We start from the raw sequence: 21,224 nt of genomic DNA, 5'->3' as shown, positions 1-21,224 counted from the left end.
TAAGTTGCACGTTATGTTTTTTCTGTCTCGTATGACTCTTCCTTATGCTTTTTCTGCTTAGTGTCGGTTTCAAAAACAGTGAACTTGTGGTTTATTTCTTAAACATTGTTGTCAGTTATGCTTTATCGGGCTAGTAGGTAGTCCCCCTTCGGTCTCCTCAAAGACAGATTTCACTTGGCGCGCGCGGCTTGATCGGTTTTTTTCCTTTGAAAGAGGTTGCGAGTACGACGCAGTACGAACGTATTAACTCCTGCCTATTTTGAAAAACATGAGAAGTGTTAACGTGTATTGGTGTACCGCATTCTGTTTCAACCTTAGATTTTAATACAAAAGGACATTTTTGCAGGTAAAAATTTTGGCTTGGCATTTGGTTTCAATTTCAGGGTTATATTTGCCTTTTTAAAACTACCCCAGCCTGGTTCAAATACAAAAGAGCTCTTTTTTTTATTTTCTCTAGATACGCCTAGCTGTCTAGTTGGAACATCTAGACACGCGGCAGCGTGTCCAGCCAAGTTAAAAGAAAAAGCAGCAACCGTGTGTAATATTACACGAACCATTTCGAGCTACTTTTGACCCCTTCATAACTTGAAACCTTTATATAACCTGCACATATGAAAATTGGCACATTTAATCAAGCCCCTTAGCTTGTCTAGAATACGAAATTTGGGTTGGGTATATTTGGAGCACCTAATGGCAATGTGTCATAAACGTTACTATTTAATTTTGTTATCAAGAGAGAGACCTTTTTTTCTTCCGAAATGTCATATAATAACTTGTAATTATAACAATTCAGTTGTTCCTCGTAACTCCTCCAATTTCCCCCACAAAATTTTTCTAAACTCGTAATAGGGAGCATGACTGGTGTGACATCTTAATGTTTTTGGTTTTTTCTTATTCTGGAAGCAATTTTCGTAAGTCGACGATACTCGGATTTGAGCCTGGCGATGATCGTAATTGTTTTATGAGTTGCGATTATTAAGGATATCTCAAAGAATTAGTAATTACTTAGTGCAATCAAATTGTGGTTAATTTTAGTTTTGTATTACATTATTACTCAAAGATCTCTAAAAATATCTTATTTGTTTTCTTTTAATAAATAATTTTGATTCCTCATCATATTTTTATGAATTCCTTAACGGGATAAATCATAATTTGATTACTTTAACTAAGCAAAAAAACCACAAAGTACCCAATTGTGCTTTTTCAGCTTCTAGATCGATTAGTAACATGACCACAACTGTGTACTTGTGCTTTTATTTCTTAGACATCGTAGTGCAAAACTAACACAAAAAACATAAGTACGCACTTATGTCATTTAATCTTAGTAAAGATATTTTTATTCTATTTGTTTTACGAGGTAGTAACTATTTTTTCTAAATAACTTATTTAAATAAATAGATAATCGAATAATTTATAATGCATAAAAATTCTACACTATTACTTTGTCATTAACAAAAGTTTCAACTTTGTACTTAGAATTTAACCTATTTGAACAGGAGCGCAAAGTTTTTTGGCTTTTTCTCGAAACTTACTTTTTGTCAGTTATGGTTTTTTTCCTTGAGACGGCAGATTTAGGGCGCTACCTGGCTGGTTTTTGTGAACCTGGTTCAAATCTGTACTTTGAAAACTTTTAGCCTTTTTTTATCGTTGCGTTTTTATTAGCATTCCGATCACTGCTACCACACAAAATTTCACGATTCTAGGACTTCAGGAACCAATTTTTCCAGGTTTATGGGTATTTTTAGGGTATCCCCATTTTAAGGGGTTGCAGGGCGAAAGTCACAGAAATCTGGTCACCATACGTGATTGCATACCGAACCATCTCTACATGCCAATTTTCAGCATTCTAAGACTTCAGGAAGTAGTCTGTATTTTCTATGACGCGAATTTCATGTGTTTCGGACAGTGAAAATTAAGGTACTATAAAATTTTATGTATAATAGGTAACTTAATAAAACTTGGTGTTTTTGATAAGTCTACTGAGTACATGGTATACAAAAAATTTCAGCTCTAGCATTGTCCAAGCCGAAACTACGAGGGTTCGAAAATACGGCGAAACGTGCCGAGAAAAGATATGCACTGCCTTTTGCCCTTTGTCTCGTCTTGGCGGGGGCACGGCCGTGCCCCCAGATCTATGCTTTTTTCGAACTGTCAAAACGATTTTTCTACTTTGGAATTTATATGAAACACTAGCATGTAACGTCACAATCAAATTACCTACTCTTTATAGTTTTATACGGGTTCTAAAATATAAATTGTGTTTAAAAATAACCGCTGTCTAGGTTTCTCTATTCATCTTTCGGTGCTTTATTTCAGGCATGGTGTAAAATAATTTATTTTAAATACAGTCAAATACCCTATACATACGAAAATAAAAATGTTTATTTTCTAAACTATCCCTTAATTTCTAGAACAACTAGCGCTAGCGACCCGCCCCGGCTTCGCACGAGTTATACCAAACCTTAACAAATTAGAAGTCAAACCAAAACAAATCCGCAATGATTTTGATAGCACACGCAGTGCAAGTATTATTTTAAACGTCAAACTTCTATGAAATTTAGACGTATAGCGCCCTCCACACTCGTGCGCGAGTCGCGGGGCGGAGCCGCGAACGCGAGTGTGGAGTCGATTTCGTAGAACTACTCCACACTCGCGAGCCAAATTGTTTAATGTATAGAGGCCCGAAGAGATCATTCAAAAACACAATACAAGTTTGCTGGGGGGTACTGTGGTTTCTAATCTAATTCAATAATTTAAATTAATTTTAGAATAAAAATGGGTTTTAAATAACTAGAAAATATAATTGTTAGTTAATTTAACTTAAAGTAAGTTGAACTCATATGTAAAATGAAAATAATAACAAACATTACATTAATAAATTGGTGGCTTCTGAAAATACTTCTTACATACTTCACAGACACATGACATCAGACATCAGTTGCACTTTGCTTAAGCAATGACATGACATGAACATGTCATGCATGGAGACTGTATAAAGGAGCCAAATCTCTATCTATGAAAAGTGTCCATCAAAAAACAATAATTAGGCGGCGCCACCATACACCGAAATACTACCAAAAACAACCTACGTAATTTGGTCGGGTTATTTGTTGCCTTATGAGGCCTTATTCCTACAAACGAGCGTATTTGGCAAAATGCTTCCTTTTTCATTCAACATTACGACGTAACTATTAGTATTTATTCAAAAACTGTTAACGTTCTTAAATAATCATTTCCTAAACTAGCGGCTGAAATAGTTAAAGGGTGCATTTTCTCTTTTTAAACCTAAAATAAATGAGTTTTCCTGGGAGTATTTTTCAAAATTTGCAGTGAGAAGTGTCGTTTCGGTTGCCAATTTTGCAGTAAACAAGAATCATTTGGTCCATGAATGATTACAATTCAATTCACCATATCTTGTACGAGGGGCTAAAATGATTAAAGATCAAAGATTCATTTAAAAAGATTGATAAAATACCTTCCGAGTTTTCTTCATTTTTTCGGTGAAAACAGGGTCGCATAATATTTTTTTATCGCAATTTGTACTTATATTTTGCCCTCAAAATAATATTATAGCAAACTTTAACTTTATGTGAACCCATAAAAAAAAATCATAACTATAGGACCTATTTTGCCGTAAATTTAAATATTTTTAAAAGACGTATAAATCACGCTGCACGGACGCTCCGCGCTCAGTCTCCGCCGGGCGTGCTTAGGGGACGGACCTGTGCTCGATCGTCAGGCGTTTGTTGCGTTCGTAAACCAGCGAGCTAGTTCCGAGAAATGGTGTATACTGCGATTAGAAAATCTTGATCCTTAGGTGATCAATGTAATCATAGGTACATTTTATAGCACAAATATTAAATTTTTTCGCCTAGGTGATCGGGTCTGTTCAGGGTGCCTAGCCAAGATGCCAACCGTTTAGGTACCTATAATTTACATTAAAACCAAATCTGTAGCTGGCCTCTGAATGGGTAGTAAAACCGGGTTCCGTATGTCTTTCCCTTTCCAGATGACCAAGGTGCCTAGCCAAGATGCCAACCGTTTAGGTACCTAGAATATAATTTACATTAAAACCAAATCTGTAGCTGGCCTCTAAAATGGGTCGTAGAAACGCGTTCCTTGTGTCTTTCGCTTTCTAGATGACCAGGGTGCCTAGCCAAGATGCCAACCGTTTAGGTATCTATAGTTTACATTAAAACTAAATCTGTAGCTGGCCTCTGGATGGGTAGTAGAAACGCGTTCCTTATGTCTTTCTCTTTCCAGATGACCAGGGTGCCTAGCCAAAATGCCAACCGTTTAGGTACCCATAGTTTATATTAAAACCAAATCTGTAGCTGGCCTCTGAATGGGTAGTAGAAACGGGATCCGTATGTCTTACCCTTGCCAGATGGCCAGGGTGTCCAGCCAAGATACCAACTGTTTACGCTCCGTAGCGAACGAAACGCAACCGTCTCTGTCGCACTAATATGGAAGAGTTATAGAGAGAGATTACCCTATCGTTCGCTGCGGAACGAACGACTGGCATCTTGGCTAGGCACCCAGGTTTAGGTACATATAGTTTACATTAAAACCAAATCTATAGCTGGCTACTGTAATGGGTAATAGAAACGCGTTCCGTATGTGTTTCGCTTTGCAGATGACCAGGGTGCCTAGCCAAGATGCCAACTGTTTACGCTCCGTAGTGAACGAAACGCAACCGTCTCTGTCGCACTAATATGGAAGAGTGATAGAGAGAGATTACCCTACCGTTCGCTGCGGAACGAACGACTGGCATCTTGGCTAGGCACCCAGGTTTAGGTACCTATAGTTTAAATTAAAATAAAATCTATAGCTGGCCACTGTAATGGGTAATAGAAACACGTTCCGTATGTGTTTCGCTTTGCAGCTGACCAGGGTGCCTAGCCAAGATGCCAACCGATTACGCTCCGTAGCGAACGAAACGCAACCGTCCCTGTCGCACTAATATGGAAGAGTGATAGAGAGAGAGAGATTAATTACCCTATCGTTCGCTGTGGAACGAACGACTGGCATCTTGGCTAGGCACCCAGGTTTAGGTACCTATAGTTTAAATTAAAATAAAATCTATAGCTGGCCACTGTAATGGGTAATAGAAACGCGTTCCGTATGTGTTTCGCTTTGCAGATGACCAGGGTGCCTAGCCAAGATGCCAACCGATTACGCTCCGTAGCGAACGAAACGCAACCGTCTCTGTCGCACTAATATGGAAGAGTGATAGAGAGAGAGAGATTACCCTATCGTAAGAACACATACGGAACGCGTTTCTATTACCCATTTCAGTGGCCAGCTACAGATTTGGTTTTAAGTGGTTTTAACGTAAACTGTAGGTACTAAACCCGAGTGCCTAGCCAAGATTCCAGTCGTTCGTTCCGAAGCGAACAATAGCGTAATCTCTCTCTATCACTCTTCAATATTAGTGCGACAGAGACAGTTACGTTTCATTTCCTACGGAGCGTTAACCGTTGGCATCTTGGCTAGGCACCCTGGTCATTTGGAAAGCGAAAGACATACGGATCGCGTTTCTATTACCCATTTCAGAGGCCAGCTGCAGATTTGGTTTTAATGTAAACTATAAGTACCTATACCTAAACGGTTGGCATCTTGGCTAGGCACCCTGGTCATCTCTGGGTACAAGTATGTATATTTTCTTAACATAATAAACTGAAATGATTACTACCATGCATATAAAATAAAATAAAAGAGTGGCTATAACAATAAAAATAATGTTACTTGCTATTGAAATCGACAACGATCAAGATTATTCTTCTCTGCGTTCAAAACGCGTTATAGTTGCCGGCGCTCGCGTACCGCGCGTCAACGCCATCTATTGAGTGTTAATTCGTGAAATCGATGAACGCTCCAGGGAATAAGGGCTCTTATATGGTTCGTGTTATACTCATGTCCCAGAGCCTAACTAGCGCCACCGGAGAGATTAGGAACTATTATTTAAAGCTTAACGCGGTCACTTTTATAACAATTCTGCCATAAGAGATTGCGATCCTTTCTATACCATCCATAATGTCATGAAACCGTCCGACTTGTCGGTTGTCACTGTTGTCAGTGTCAGTGTCATCATGTCACTGACAACAGTGACAACCGACAAGTCGGACGGTTTCATGACATGACGGTTCTATTAACTCGTCATTACGTTTAATTCGCGTATTTTTGTGTATTGTAAAGTATTTACAGTTTTAATAACTGAACAATATTTACGTAGTTCTTGTTTTTACACAGTGTAACTACAGAACTGACCGTGAGATGTCTCATCAAACGGGTATTCAAGGTATGTCGTGAAGCGATATAACTCCGAATATCGCTACTTTTCACATTTTTTATCGTGTACACATTACAACAGCTGTAATCCCACGCCTTTATTCCTTGATTTGAATAATATCTTTAAATAACTTTGGTTACATAAAAACCGCGTTATATGGGACTTATTTGCTTATACCTACTTGAAAAATCTCTTTGTACTTATTTATATATTGGTAGTCAAATAAATATTACAGATTTTTCAGTTTTGCCACTCTTTTTTCCTACTTTAGGGCGGAAACAAATATCTTCTATATTTACCATAGTCAATGTTAACCATTTTCTACAAAAGGATGAATATGTTTTATTGTTATAAAATAAAATAAATAAATAAAATAGCCTTTATTTGCAGAACTAGGAACAGTTGCATATTTACCTCTCTATTATCTCCCATCGTTTGTATTCCTTGTTTGCTTGCCCTTCGGCAAAGGCCTCCTCCAACCTTCTCCACTCTCTCCGATCCATTGCCACTCTGCTCCAGGTATGGCCATATATTGATATACATATGTTTAAACTAAGGCATACAACAATAACTAGCCTTCAGGTTTATGTATTCAATTCATAATTGGTACCTGGTCTACACAAATGTATGCACCTCTCGAAATATTAATTCAGTTCAGTTCATATGACTGACTGACTTTGTTTCCTTGATTCAAAAACTTCGGCTCATTACAATTTGTTTTGCAGCTAATGAAGACCTGAAAAAGTATTTCAACAAATGTAGGGATGGAAAAATACGCGTCATGAAAATCAGTATAGATAATGGTAAGAAAATATTTATGTATTATATATTGGGACCCTGGGACAGAGGTTTGTGGCTTTGAAGGAATTATGGGGAAATAAAAACGGGATAGTAATAATTGTACGGGTGGCTTGTGTTGCTCGCTTCTGGCAGATTTTCCTGCACACAGCTGCCATTTTATTTTAACTTATTGCTGCCTCAGGATGATTGAATTTGTTAAATAGGTATATTTTGTTTATACAATAGGCTAGTTTAGGGGTCAGCAAACTGCGGCTCTCAAGCTGATGCGGCTCCTTGGAGGTACGACTGCGGCTCTTCAATGGACCAAATACGTCACATTTAGAATTCTTAGACCACCGAATACAACATTTGTGGCTCTGAGATTCCTAAAATTGGTGATTTTTACTGTGGTTGGGTCTTTTCAAAAGTTTGCCGACCCCTGGGCTAGTTGACTAACTAATATACTTTATGAAACCTAAATGCTTTGTTACTATGGAGTTGGTATGATAAATGCAACAACTGACGTGACAATGAACCCACCTCTGTTTTAAGAGTATTTTTGTTTGATTTCAAAATAAGTTAAAATTATTAAAAGTGCCCAACATCCTTGAGCTTGTGTTTTTTGATATATTTTCCTAAATTTTATTTGAGAACTGCTGTCAATTTTTTTAATATGAAACTGGCCTATTTGTGTTCCATATCCAATTGACATTAATTAATAAGTAAATATATTAATTTATTACTATAATACAATGTCACAAACTTTTTTATTTTATATTAACCTTTTAGACGCCAATGACAGATATATACGCACCGTAGGTTCAACGCCAAAGACCGATTAATCGGTCATAGACCACAGAGCAACATAGACCTACATGCATATGCATAAAGTTCAATTTCAGTTTTGACACTTTGGTGACGTGGCCTCTGGATGACTGCTTTCGTGTTTGCTAGGGCGTCGAAAAGGTTAATAAGTATTTTGTTGAATATGTTTCAGAACAGTTGACTCTTGCCAAGAAAGAGCCAGTAAAAGGGACGTGGGAACAGGACTTTGACAAATACCTACCGTCACTGATTGTGGAAGATATGCCCTGCTACATGTTATATAGGTGAGACTGTTAACCCTTTGAACGCCACACCATGAAGCACAATGCATCATTGTGAAACTTTGTTTGAATGCATGAAGCTTGATATTGGGCTGTAAAAGTGTTAAATTTCAAATGATTAGTATACATATGGTATCATCCCATAATACCTGAAACAAACATTACAACAACCTCATCATCTTTTTGGTCTAACAATTATTCTAAAAGATCTAAATGTATTAATAAAAAATATTTTTGGAATTGTCCAAAACTGTTAAATTTTTTGTCGTGTTTAATTTGGCTAATTAAACTGACATATGGGTATGCTTGTTAACTCATCAGTCACTGTGATATCTGTAACTGTAAGCCTCACTTTTTTCATAGTAGCAAATATTATATGCATTGTTTCAATATGAGTCTTAAATATGTCTAAAATAATTATAAATAGGAACTTGGAAAATAGTTTCTTTATTTAACCTTGATTGTACAATACAACTGTCGTTGTAAAACGCGTAGCCAGTTTGAAGTGGGAATGGGCTGATCATATAGCACGAAAGACCGATTAGTGGAGTAAACGATTATTCGAGTGGTGACCATGGAGGGAGGAGCGTCCTCAAAGTAGGCACCGGATGCGTTCGGACGACGACATCAAAAGGACTGCAGGGAAAAAGTGGCTCCAGGTCGCACAGAACCGTGACGAGTGGCGTAAAATGAAAGAGGCCTACACCCTACACCTGAAGGGTAGAAAAGGGTTAAAGAGAGAGAGAGCACAATACAAGAAAGTACAAGTGGCGTACTCAATGCCTTAAGCTTAAGGCATTCTCTACCAATCAACCATTGGGTCAAACAGCAACAATAATCTAGTTTGCAGCTAGCATAATTATATTGTTTGTTGCTTGAACTGAAGGCCACCTGAATCTAGTATAAATATACTAGATCCATGAAAGGCCAGGAACCTTAGAATGTTGCAATTTGTGTTCATTCAAACATTCATCTTCCTCAAATATCCACAGGATAGTTTGGTTGATATCCAGATAACCTGCTTGACCATCCTGCAAGACCTGATGAAAAGTCGTCTCAGAAATAGCTACTCATTATTATTTGGAACAGGTTTATCCTGAGGGTTTATTTTTAGCACAGTATTATTGTAGAGTAAGTAAGTAAGTAAGTAAATATTCTTTATTGCACCAAAATTAACATATTAGAGATTAAGTAACAAGCAAAAAACCTGACTCCTAACTATATTCTAAACCATTGTTGTTATGTTTTCAGGTTCGACTCCACAAACTCTCTGGGCCACGAGTGGTTGCTTCTCAGTTGGTCTCCGGACTCGGCGGCAGTCCGGCACAAGATGCTGTATGCTTCGACCAAAGCGACACTCAAACAGGAGTTTGGCTCTGCACATATAAAGGACGAGATGCATGCCACTACCAAGGTAGGAAACCAATAATTATGAAAACAAAGTAAATGTCGTCAGGCTGCTGGCTGTGGAATAAATTCCCTGCCAAAGTTTTAGCCTACTATCTTAATGGCACTGACGCTTAAGTTTTTTTCAATCCCTGCTAATTTCATACTTTAGTACAGGAATGTGCATTGTCATTGTCGTTTAGATAGTAATAGGTACACTTACTTTACGCTTAAGAGTCCCCGGCAAGCTCGGTTTTCCATACAAACGTTACACTCTCATTTTAAAACGACTAGCTAGATTGCTCCTTAATCTTTGTACTTACAATGGGATAAAGTATATCTAGGTCTGTAATTAGTTTACGTAGCTTCAGATACCATAGTAAAAAAAAATAAAGCGAATTAAAGTTTTTCATACAAAACTTGTATTTGCTTTATTTTGTTTGTTATATATATTGGAGCTATATAAACTAATTACAGACCTAGATATACCTCATGTCATTGTATGTGCAGTTTCATTACAATACAACACGTAGTTTTGAAATGAAAACGAAACTCCGTTTGTATGGGAAGGTGAAATTCAGCCGAGCTTGCCGGGGACTCTTAAGGCTCATTTAGATGGTACAAGTTTTGTCCACCAGTGGTCTCGCCGGAAGATCAGCGCTGACTTGCGGGTCAGCAGTTGAATGAATTGTATTTTATACATAATTGATTTCTGATTTCTGTTCCATTTTGTTATCTGATCAATCAGTTGAATTGGTTGTACCTCAATAGTCGAAAATGTATTCTAACTCGTAGGCTAGATGTCTGTTTTCACTGTTAAGGCCTGTATTTTTTAACCGACTACAAGATTTCAAAAGGAGGTTCTCAATTCGGTTTTTTTTTATGTTTGTTACTCCATATCTCCGTCATTTCTGGACCGATTTTGAAAATTTCTTTTTTTGATTGTAAGCATGCAGATTGGTCCCGTTTTTGTCAAAACGCAGTTCTGATGATGGGATCCATGAGGAATCGAGGGAACTCCTCAAATATTAAAGGCATACATATAGCGCAGAGAGGAGTCGCGGTAGTTCCGTTCTTTTAGTGATAAGCCGCGTCCAGGGGCTGGCTTGGAACTAAATAAATATGTTTATTTCAGGGAGAAGTATCCCTAAAAGGCTACAAGGCGCACTTGAGCGGCATCAGCGCGCCGGCGCCGTTGACGGAAAGGGAAGAGGCCTTGAAAGAACTCCAGCAGACCGACCATAGCACCAACTACAGTACCGACTCTAGGTAAGGAAAGGATGCATAGTTCATTCAACCGACAGACCACTGGCAGCGCGTCAATAGTACATTGTTGCCGAGGGACATTTCCGAGCATATTTGGGAATCATCAATCTATCAGTTTTCTTGGAAAACTTTAGAACATGCTGGTAGGATTTGAGTTAAATGTATACACCCCACCAGTGATACAACGGTCTGCTAAAATAGTTTCTTAAATATGTATGTAATATATAATAGAGTAGTTCTATACTATCCGCAAACCAAACTTGCAAACGGGGTCGTCAAACTTCATTCACGCTTACGTGATCATGGCAAGAGTGAGAGAGGTCATATAACCTCGGTCCTTACTTTGTTTGCGGGTAGTTTTTGTATTGACTGCTATTTTTTAAGCAGCGTTTTTTTAAATAATCTGTGTATATAATACGATTTCCTCCAAAGAAACTACCTTTGGAGTTTGAAATATAGAGTATTCCTAAGTAGTAAATACCAAGTTAATTAATGCAAATTTATAGTAAGATGGTATTCTTAAAAGCACAAAACACCTTGTAAATATTGACTTGTTTGATTATAATCGAATTAAGAATCGGAATCGGTATATCGCGTATGACGTAAAAATAAATATACTCAATGTCCCTTAGCCTGATTCTAATGATGAATGTAATGTAAAATATAAACTGTAATTTCCAGGCAATCAACTATGGGTGGCGTTTCGTTTCCCATCACGGAAGCCGCCGAACAAGCCATAATGGATCTACAGAGGGGTTCCTACAACTATATACAGTTTAAAATCGGTGAGAAACCACCACTGTATAAATTATAAATTGAAATATAATATTTTAAATTTCAGTTATAATTTATGTAAATTATAACTGAAATTTAACACATACAAATAATAATTTGACATCATAGTGATATTTGATGTCATTAAAATATCACTATGATGTCATTGTAAACGATGTACTTATTGACTTGTAAAGTGAAAATTTACTAATATCCTAGTGTCTGAGACCGGATTCGAATAGGCGTCTTCAGATTTCGCGGCCAAGATTTGTTTAGATGGCAGCACCATCTCTCTTGCTAAACCAGAATCCGTTAGTGATAGGAGGTGCTCTTGCTGTTCACCCTTAGTGTATGTTCAAAGGTATACTCAACGTCAAATATATGTTTACATTTTTCGTCTTATTACAAAACACTTAGGTGGAAATAGTGGTTTAATCTATCAAAATTAAATTATGGATGTATGTAATTGTTATAGCTTTTACCATAAGAAATACGAGTTTAATACTATTTTGTTATAAAAACATAAGAATTAATTTTAATTTCTAAATTAAAATTGCAGTTTTATTATCTGTATTTCACGTGACCGCAAACGCCGACCACCATTTTTGTCTCATGAGTGACGTCACTGTAGCAGAAAAAAGTGTTCAATTTGCACTTCACATTTGACGTTTCTTTGCTATTATGATGTCACAAGGTCACAAGCGGGTGCCTTTTTGGCGCGAACATTTATCGTTTAAATTTTAAACAATTTTTCTTTGCATATAGCGATGTTATTTTCATGAAATAAAAATACCATTTCAGTTTATGAAAGAGCTAATGTGATCTATTCCACATCTTACAGATCTAGAAGAAGAAAAGATACACCTATCGAAAGCCGCCAATATCCCTCTAGTGAGCCTGCCCGAGCAAGTGCCGAGCGACCAGGCGAGGTATCACCTTTACGTGTTCAAACACAGCCACGAGGGAGACCACATGGATAGCATAGGTACATTATTAACACGATAGAATACCTATAGTCAGAGGGCTAGCGCCCATGCACATTAAAAATTTAGTTCTGAAACCATGTTTTTTGGTCTTTTATCGCTCTTGCACATTCGAACGATGGATAGACATCATAGACAAATACACAAACAAACGGACAATGTAGTTCGCAGTTATAGCGCGGGCATGATCATATTTATAATCCTATTTTCGATTTTCAGTGTTCATCTACTCGATGCCCGGTTATAGTTGTTCTATCAAAGAGAGGATGCTGTATTCCAGCTGTAAAGGACAGTTCTTAGATATCATAGAGAAAATTGGAGTGGTGATAGAAAAACGAGTAAGTATAACCACAAATAAATAATAAATTAAATAAATAAATAAATTTAATTTATTTATTTATTTAATTTAAATCTGACTGTTCAGTTGTACTTTTGTTATGTGCAATAAAGTAAAAAAAAAACCGGCCAAGTGCGACTCAGACTCGCGCACCGAGGGTTCCGTACTTTTTAGTATTTGTTGTTATAGCGGCAACAGAAATACATCATCTGTGAAAATTTCAACTGTCTAGCTATCACGGTTCATGAGATACAGCCTGGTGACAGACAGGCAGACGGACAGCGGAGTCTTAGTAATAGGGTCCCGCTTTTACCCTTTGGGTACGGAACCCTAAAAATAAACAATGTGAACCAATCATCTAGTTATGATGAGGGTATTAGCAGCGCAGCTGTGGAAATGGAGATCTTTGGATATAGGTCACATCCAGCAGTGGACGTCTAAATAATTTAGTGTTTTTAGTCGTGTCTTCATATACATTTCTTCAAGGCAATTCAATGTATGCCCTAAACCAAAGAGAATATATAGGATAAAGGGTTACTGTCATGATAAAATTTGTAGTCACAGTAAATTTACTGCCATCTATCGACACACGGTTAAAACTGAAAATTAAAATGTATAAAAATATCAAAAAATGTATATAATAATAATAATAAATAAATTCGACATTTGTCGGGCATGCCGACGTCCCGGAGAGTCACTCAGACATATCATTTCCGGTTGTTCTCATCTTGCTAACGGCGAGTACTTGCACAGACATAATCTCGTGGCCAGGATTATTCACCGGCAACTTGCTCTTCTATACGGCCTTGTGGACCGCGAAGTACCGTACTACAAGTATTTACCTGTGCCAGTTCTCGAGAATGGTCGTGCCACGCTCTATTGGGATCGATCTATCATCACTGACAGGACTATTGTAGCCAATAAGCCTGACATTATGATAATAGATCGATCGTAACGCCGGGCCGTGCTCGTCGACATCACCATCTCCCATGATGAGAATCTCGTGAAATTACATTTATTGCGTAACTTTCAGATTGAAATCGACGACGGCAAGGAGCTCACCGAGGAGTTCCTATACGAGGAAATCCACCCCAAGCGCAACCTGCACCGCCCCGCCTTCGCCAAGCCCAAGGGGCCGCCCAACAGGGGCGCTAAGAGGATCACCAAGTCGCAGCCCCTGCAGTAACCGGCACTAGAAATACAAGGAAAATAGTGTAAGGTCAATGTGGGGAAGACCGATATGTACATTTTTTGGTTGAGAAGACCGTCATATGGTAAGAACTCTCGTATTTGAGCGTTTCTTTTTTATTGCCATTTTTTTTATGTGACCTTTTTTGCCAGTTTTGTGTTATTTCTAGTCAGGATCACGAGCTCTTTCGATCCTAATGGGATAATAATAATAAATAAATAACAATAAATTCTTTATTTGGCAGGCAAGAAACCCAATTATTACAATCTAATATAAAAATGTACAAATAAACAAAAAAACAAAAAAATGTCCCAAGGTTTTTTTCCTATTGTGTTACCATTTCCCTATATACTTTGTATGGCGGTAACCAAAAGGAAAGTTTGAAAATTTTATGGAAATTTTGGGACACTTTTTTCTCCTATAAGGATGAAAAGGGCTCGTGATCCTGACTAGAAATAACACAAAAGTGGCAAAAAAATCACATAAAAAATGGCAAAAAAAAGAAACGCTCATTTGTATACGTACTTCGCTCCGACCAGCTTCCGTTGCTTACCATCATGCGATTCCTCTTCTCGTCTGCCTCCTATGTCATAAAAAAACCGGCCAAGTGCGAGTCGGAGTCGCGCATGAAGGGTTCCGTACCATTACGCAAATAAACGACAAAAAAATCACGTTTGTTATATGGGAACCCCTCTTAAATATTTATTTTATTCTGTTTTTAGTATTTGTTGTTATTTGTTATAGCGGCAACAGAAATACATCATCTGTGAAAATTTCAACTGTCTAGCTATCACGGTTCATGAGATACAGCCTGGTGACAGACAGACAGACAGACGGACAGCGGAGTCTTAGTAATAGGGTCCCGTTTTTACCCTTTGGGTATGGAACCCTAAAAAACAGACGGGAAGAGGTTCGCTCCTTCTGGTCCACCGACCTGTAAGTGGAGCATGTGTAGGTACGATCGCAAGTTAGAAGCGACGAAATATTGATTTAAAAATGTCCTAAATTATGTGTTAGGTATTTATTTAATTCAATATTTGCATCCCTGTATGTGGGCCGAACACACTGAGCAAAAAAACTGTATTACCAGCTAATCAAAAACTGTATTCTGGCCAATAGATTATTTGATTGATTGATAAAGCTTGTAGACGGTCTTACCTGATAGGCTGTCTTCTCCACAGTGACCATACTAAATTTAAGAAATTCTATCTACAGTTACAATTTTTGAAATAAAGTAAAAATAGATAAACGATTACTAAATCCAATTTGAGGTCAGTGTCATTAGATACCACAGTAATCAGAATGTTCGGTAAAATCGTACCCTTTCTATTCTAAGGCGTAGAAAATAAAGCCGCAATCGGATGAAATTTTGTAGAATCAGCTAAATATTGATCTTGAGAAGTCACAGTGTGTGGCAGTGCCACCAAAAACGTTGAATTCTTAATAAATAACGTTAAGGAAAGTTTTCAGGAATACAAATTTTGTATGTCAGTTTTGTGACGGTCCATAAAAAATGTACGTGAAAATGCGTCGCTATAGTAGCAATTTTATTCGGATACTTTTTTCCTTTTTAAATCGATCGTTCATCGTCCTCGTGATTCTGGTTAGAAATAACCTAAAAGTCTATGGTTTATAGAAAAAAAATGTCCTTATTGAGCCTCCCACACTTTGTCACTGGAAAGTTAGCTTTTAGACGGACTACTTCGTGTTCGTGGAATGGTGGGCCAGCATGCCCAGTTTGGAGTTTGGATCAGTTTGGTTTGGATTTTTCCTCTATTTCAAAAATGGTATGTTTGTTGCAAACGTCTCTGTTGAGTACCTGCAGATAGTGTCAAAGGAGAACCGAACTTTCATAGGTTTGGTTCACTTAAAACAAGGTCTGTCAAAAATATCTATACAAACAGTCGCAAACGCAAGTTTCAAGGTCTTAAAGCTCGGCCAAACGCAAGGCGCGACGCAGCGCCGCGTCCGCGCCGCGTTCGCGCCGCGTGATGCCTGTTCAAACAGGTCGCGCCGGCCTCGCGCTGTCAACACGCATACAGCAGCATGCGCGCGCGGAAGGTTTCTCATTCGCGTCCGACTGATGTGACCCAGCGTGCCGCCGCGACCGCGCCGCGTTCACGCGCGTCCGTGCCGCGTGGACGCGCGCGACGGGGCGCGACAGAAGCGGGGCGCGATGCCGGCGGGACGCAGTCTGTGTGACGTCGCTAACCTGTTAGCCTGTAGTGCGGCGGTCGCGCCGCGCGACCGCGGCTTTGCGTCAAGCCTTGTGTTTGGCCGAGCCTTTAGCGCTTAATTATATGTCACTCAATTTTATACATGGTGATCAATTTAAAAAGAGTAGGAAATCTTGTTTTTGTATTTAACACCCTGTATTAATAAAGTGTGGCCTTGAATGTGCACTGTGCAGTATGGCGGTCTTCACATAGTATGCGGATCCGCGGTGTGCGAGCGGGACATCGCTATATACGTGCATAGCGCTGTCTCGCTTACACACCAGGGCGGCGTGCGGATCCGCATCATTGTGATAACCACGTATCAAATGTGTATGAGGTATAGTCTGTATTGAATAAATTCTCATTTATATTTGGTGTACAATTCAAAAATATTCTTTCAATAAATTTTCTCTTGTATTGCAATTACACAAATTAATCAATGACTTACGTTTTCGTATTCTTCAAGTTTATGTACATTTACATACATATATTATCAATACACACCTGTCATGAAAGTGAGTGAAAGTGAAGTTCTTCTGTATAATGATGAATTAATATTTCGTATCTATAAATATAAATATGCCTCATATTACTAACCACGACAGTTCATTTAGTGAAATTTAACTAAAATATAAGCTATTTTTACATTTGCTCAGAATAATTTTGTCGTAAGAACAATTTTGTGTCGATCCATATAAAAAGAAACCTCAGTTCAACTGCTGCTTACGCCATGTTTAACGAATATGTGTAGTTTTCAAGAAAAAGTTCCCATATTGTTGCTTCCTATAAGGACACTGACAGGTTATTCGTCTAAAGTACTAGCAAATTTCGTCCTACCGACAATGCATTCATTTGTATAAACGTTAAACGTACACGACATTTAACCTGAGGGCCATTTTATGAGGAGCGACACATTTTATAATATACGAACTGCAAGACTGGCCGACCGTCTTCTGTAGTACACTTGTTTATATTTCACTATGATACTCTCTTAAGTTAAGAACAGTATTAATAATACTTATACATAATAATATGTACAGTAGAATCCGTTTATTATGACTCCGCTTATACAGACCAACCGCTTACTATGACGTAATTACTGTGCGAAGTTTGGTTTCATATATAATTATTTGTGACAAAAGTCGGATAATATGACTTTGTATATAGTGACAAATCGCTTACTATGACCTATAAATCGTATTTTCATGAAATTATGTCCGCTTATACTGACACATTCGCTGGTTTTCGTGGCCGTCCCCACGTCTTTCCCTGTGAAGACGTTAGGTGCGTGCGTGGCTTGTAAGTTGTTTTAGTTTTGATTCTCAGTGCAAAGTTGATAATTGGTATAAGGTTAATTAAACTCATCTTTAACAAATAATCAAAAATAAGAAGTTAACCTTTCGAGACCCGGACCCATATTCTAGTAAATATAGTAAATATGGCTACCCAGGGAGCCGACGGGTCTCGAAAGATTATTATCATCATGTTTTATATGACATCCGCTTAGTATGACGTGTTTGTCACTTCCCTTCGATGTCATCATATGCGGATTCTACTGTATTGTTAATTTAGACTGCTAATACTAGACTTGATATACATCAAAACCATAGATAACGGAGTACTAAGATGCGTAAAGTAGTGCAAAATATTGTGACCGCAATAATACTAGCTGTAGTACAAGTAGGCTAAGGGTCCAACTAAGCTAACTCTGCCCTGCGCTGATTTTAAAGTAACAAAGCGTCATAGGGAGCGTGCATGAACTGCAGGGGGCAGCACAGGCGCCGCCTGTTTATTGGCGCAGTGTAAATGTCAAGTTTAAGCTTCCAATGTAGCCCACAAGTAACAGAACTAACAATGCGCAAGAAATCGTACGTGAACTGTAGAGGGCAGCAATTGCTTTGACGTTAAGTGGCAATGTGACAGTCAATGTATAGTTTAGGTATGTTTCCGATGCAGGTCACAAGCTGGCAGACCTTCCAACGCGCACGGCCCCTTATCATCAGATGAGAGCGTTTATGTTGGGTCCACATCCACACTGTCATTGAAAAACGCAATGCAAAGTTAGCTTAGTCATACTTAGTAGTAAAGTTTTCAAAACCGTAAAATGGTCCTACTTTGCTCCACTTTGAAGTTTTTAATAAAAAAAAATTAAATGTTCAATATTAAATATTCAGACGTATTGAATATCGTATGTAACATATTTTATCGCTAAATCAACTATGAAACCAAAAACGAACGAAACTATGAATACGGAGCATAAGATACCCATTGATTGGGGTATTTTGCTCTTACCTATGGTTTACTTAGGGGTGCAAATTTACCCCAATGTGCGCCAAATTAATAAGCCCCGCCAAAAAAGAGAGATTAATTTTATGACTAATGTAGCAATTCAAAATATATATACAATTTCGTTTATCTGAGTATATAAATAATAATATATAAATATTATGTTTGAATATATTAGGCGTTGTAATTTTTTTTAATTGGAGAAGTTACCCACTGGGGAGCAAAGTAGGACTATTTTGCGGAATGACAAAAGTTCCACATGGAAAAACTTCGGAAACCTCATATTTTTGTATCTTCTTCGTCGTTCCCTCATGACTGAGGATCGTGACCAACAACTATATCCCTCCATTTAACGCGATAAAGGGCTATGTGGGCCGCCCTCTGCATGGAACCACATGCTTGTCTAATGTATGGATGGTATAGAAAGGATGCCAATCTCTTATGGCAGAATTGTTGCAAAAGTGACCGCTTTCAGCTTTAAATAATAGTTCCTAATTTCTCCGGTGGCGCTAGTTAGGCTCTGGGACATGAGTATAACGTGAACCATATAAGGCAACAAATAACCCGACCAAATTACGTAGGTTGTTTTTGGTAGTATTTCAGTGTATGGTGGCGCCGCCTAATTACTGTTTTTTGATGGACACTTTTCATACATAGAGATTTGGCTCCTTTATATAGTCTCCATGGTCTAATGGAATCCGACCATCTTGCAGGGGGACTTCCTCTAGCTCGCTTGCCTTCAACTTGCCCCAGTATGATGTCACGTTCGAGGCTGTGGTGTGGCGATCGCATTATGTGCTCAAAGAATCTGAAAGCCCTCTCCTGGCAGATTGTTAAGCGACATTTCGCACTCTTTGTTAGTTTGTCTATGGTGTAACTCGGCGAATAGTCAGATATCTAAAATGTAAACCTAGCTCTCTAGCTAGCTGTTTTGCAAATAATTATATGTCAAAATAATTATTGATTATTTATTTTAGCCAATTTAGCCTGTCATTCCGTTCTTGTTTTACGTGTGATCCATTTATAAAAAAATATCATGGTAATCATCAATCAATCTTTAATATTTTATGCAAAAATAATCAATATCCATTGTAATCGCGCTATGAATGAAATTGATTATAATTAATTATTATATTTGCTAACTCGCATACATACTAATTATTGAATACATAATAATATGTATGTCGTTTTCAAGCAAAAGGTACCTCATTGTCGCTTTCCATAAGGACGCTCTGACAGGTTATTCGTATAAAGATACAAGCAAATTTCTTTCTTATGTTAAGCGACAAAGTGGTACCTTTTTTATTGAAAACATGTTGACTAATAATTTGCACTACGGGGGAAATTTTTATTATCTTCTGTTGCCGCGATGTTCATGAAATAAACCAATATAAACGGATTATATCGCGTATAATGAATTTAAAACACATCCCAACATCAACCCTTCAAATGCATTATACGCGATATAGTTATTTAAATTGTTTTATTATTTGGGTTACTTATTGTTTGTTTGTAATATATTAGCAAGAAACTTGCCAATAATGTAATTTATGTAATTAAAATCATTACTATTCATTTATAATCATACTATTTATGAACATCATCTGTTATTACATGTTTAATGTAGCTACTTTCACTATTTGTTATCTATTAAAATGATGATTTTGAAACATTTGTATCGGCATTTAAATAAGGCACATATTTTTATGAGCTAAGAACATAAATTAAATGCAGAAAATACGTAACATTGTCTGGCGTATTTTTGTACTTTCATGACGTGAAATAGTTTTGTATAGCGTGCAATATCGTTGTAATTTTAATAAATGCTTTTAAATTAGCCATTGTTACGGTATTTTTATAAACACGTTTCCCACCTTATGTATATTCTTATCAAATTGAAATTTGTTGTACAAACTAAAGGGGCCCACTGACTATCAGTCCGCCGGAAGATATCGACCTGTCAGTTGATCGGAACTGTCAAATTTTTGTTCTAACGATATCGTCCGGCGGACTGATAGTCAGTGGGCCTCTTTCAGGGGACTGCTTATCAGTCCGTCGGACGATACGATATCAGTCTGTCAGTTAGAACAAAAAGTTGACAGTTCCGAACAACTGACAGGCTGATATCGTCCGGCGGACTGATAATCAGTTACAATCAAATAGGGCTGGAGCTCCTCTTCTGCCTGTAGCTGCGGGCACCCGGATCAGACCATCAACCACATCATTCTGGAATGCCCTCTTACTAAATACACAGGCCATGTAGACGATTTTAAGATCCTGTCAGATGAAGCAGCCGCGTACCTGGGAAGGGCGAAATTCTAACTAACCATAAGTTTTGTTTTTAAATTATAATCCAGTGACATGTACATATGCCATACGATAAATAAATAATTAAATGCTATGTTCTTCTTTATCCCTTTGACCGGCAAGGACGTCAACTGACGCGCGCGACGACAGCCCAGTACCTTCGTGCACTCCAACAAGGTTCAATAAGAGTAACCTAATCCTGCTTGATAAGAGTAACGCGCATCGTCACAATGCCTATTTTGAAAGAGGAGAGCGGGCAACTTTAGGACACACCTAGGTACTTTAAGCCTACCTGTTACAGT

General features: G+C 37.9%; 1 protein-coding gene across 1 annotated transcript; it reads left to right on the top strand.

Moving 5' to 3' along the window:
- The first annotated feature begins 6,127 nt into the window (after positions 1–6,127).
- Positions 6,128–20,435, top strand: LOC134742946 (twinfilin). The gene is made up of 9 exons (XM_063676166.1): positions 6,128–6,301; positions 7,018–7,095; positions 8,070–8,181; positions 9,430–9,592; positions 10,700–10,833; positions 11,512–11,615; positions 12,446–12,589; positions 12,807–12,925; positions 13,958–20,435. The coding sequence occupies exons 1-9, from the start codon at positions 6,277–6,279 to the stop codon at positions 14,108–14,110; spliced, it is 1,032 nt and encodes a 343-aa protein (XP_063532236.1). The 5' UTR covers positions 6,128–6,276; the 3' UTR covers positions 14,111–20,435.
- Positions 20,436–21,224: the final 789 nt, after the last annotated feature.

This window comes from Cydia strobilella, chromosome 7, assembly GCF_947568885.1.
Source record: "Cydia strobilella chromosome 7, ilCydStro3.1, whole genome shotgun sequence".
In the NCBI taxonomy this organism is placed as follows: Eukaryota; Metazoa; Arthropoda; class Insecta; order Lepidoptera; family Tortricidae; genus Cydia; species Cydia strobilella.
Note: the sequence above shows the minus strand (reverse complement) of the source record. Positions and strands in the feature narration are given on the sequence as shown.

What these genes read in the sequence shown, in the direction of transcription:
- LOC134742946 (XM_063676166.1), top strand. Translation starts at nt 6,277, where the DNA reads ATGTCTCATCAAACGGGTATTCAAG. An exon ending in CCCTGCTACATGTTATATAG is followed by an intron (nt 8,182 to 9,429) that starts GTGAGACTGTTA and finishes TTATGTTTTCAG; the next exon opens with GTTCGACTCCACAAACTCTC. An exon ending in AGACCACATGGATAGCATAG is followed by an intron (nt 12,590 to 12,806) that starts GTACATTATTAA and finishes TTCGATTTTCAG; the next exon opens with TGTTCATCTACTCGATGCCC.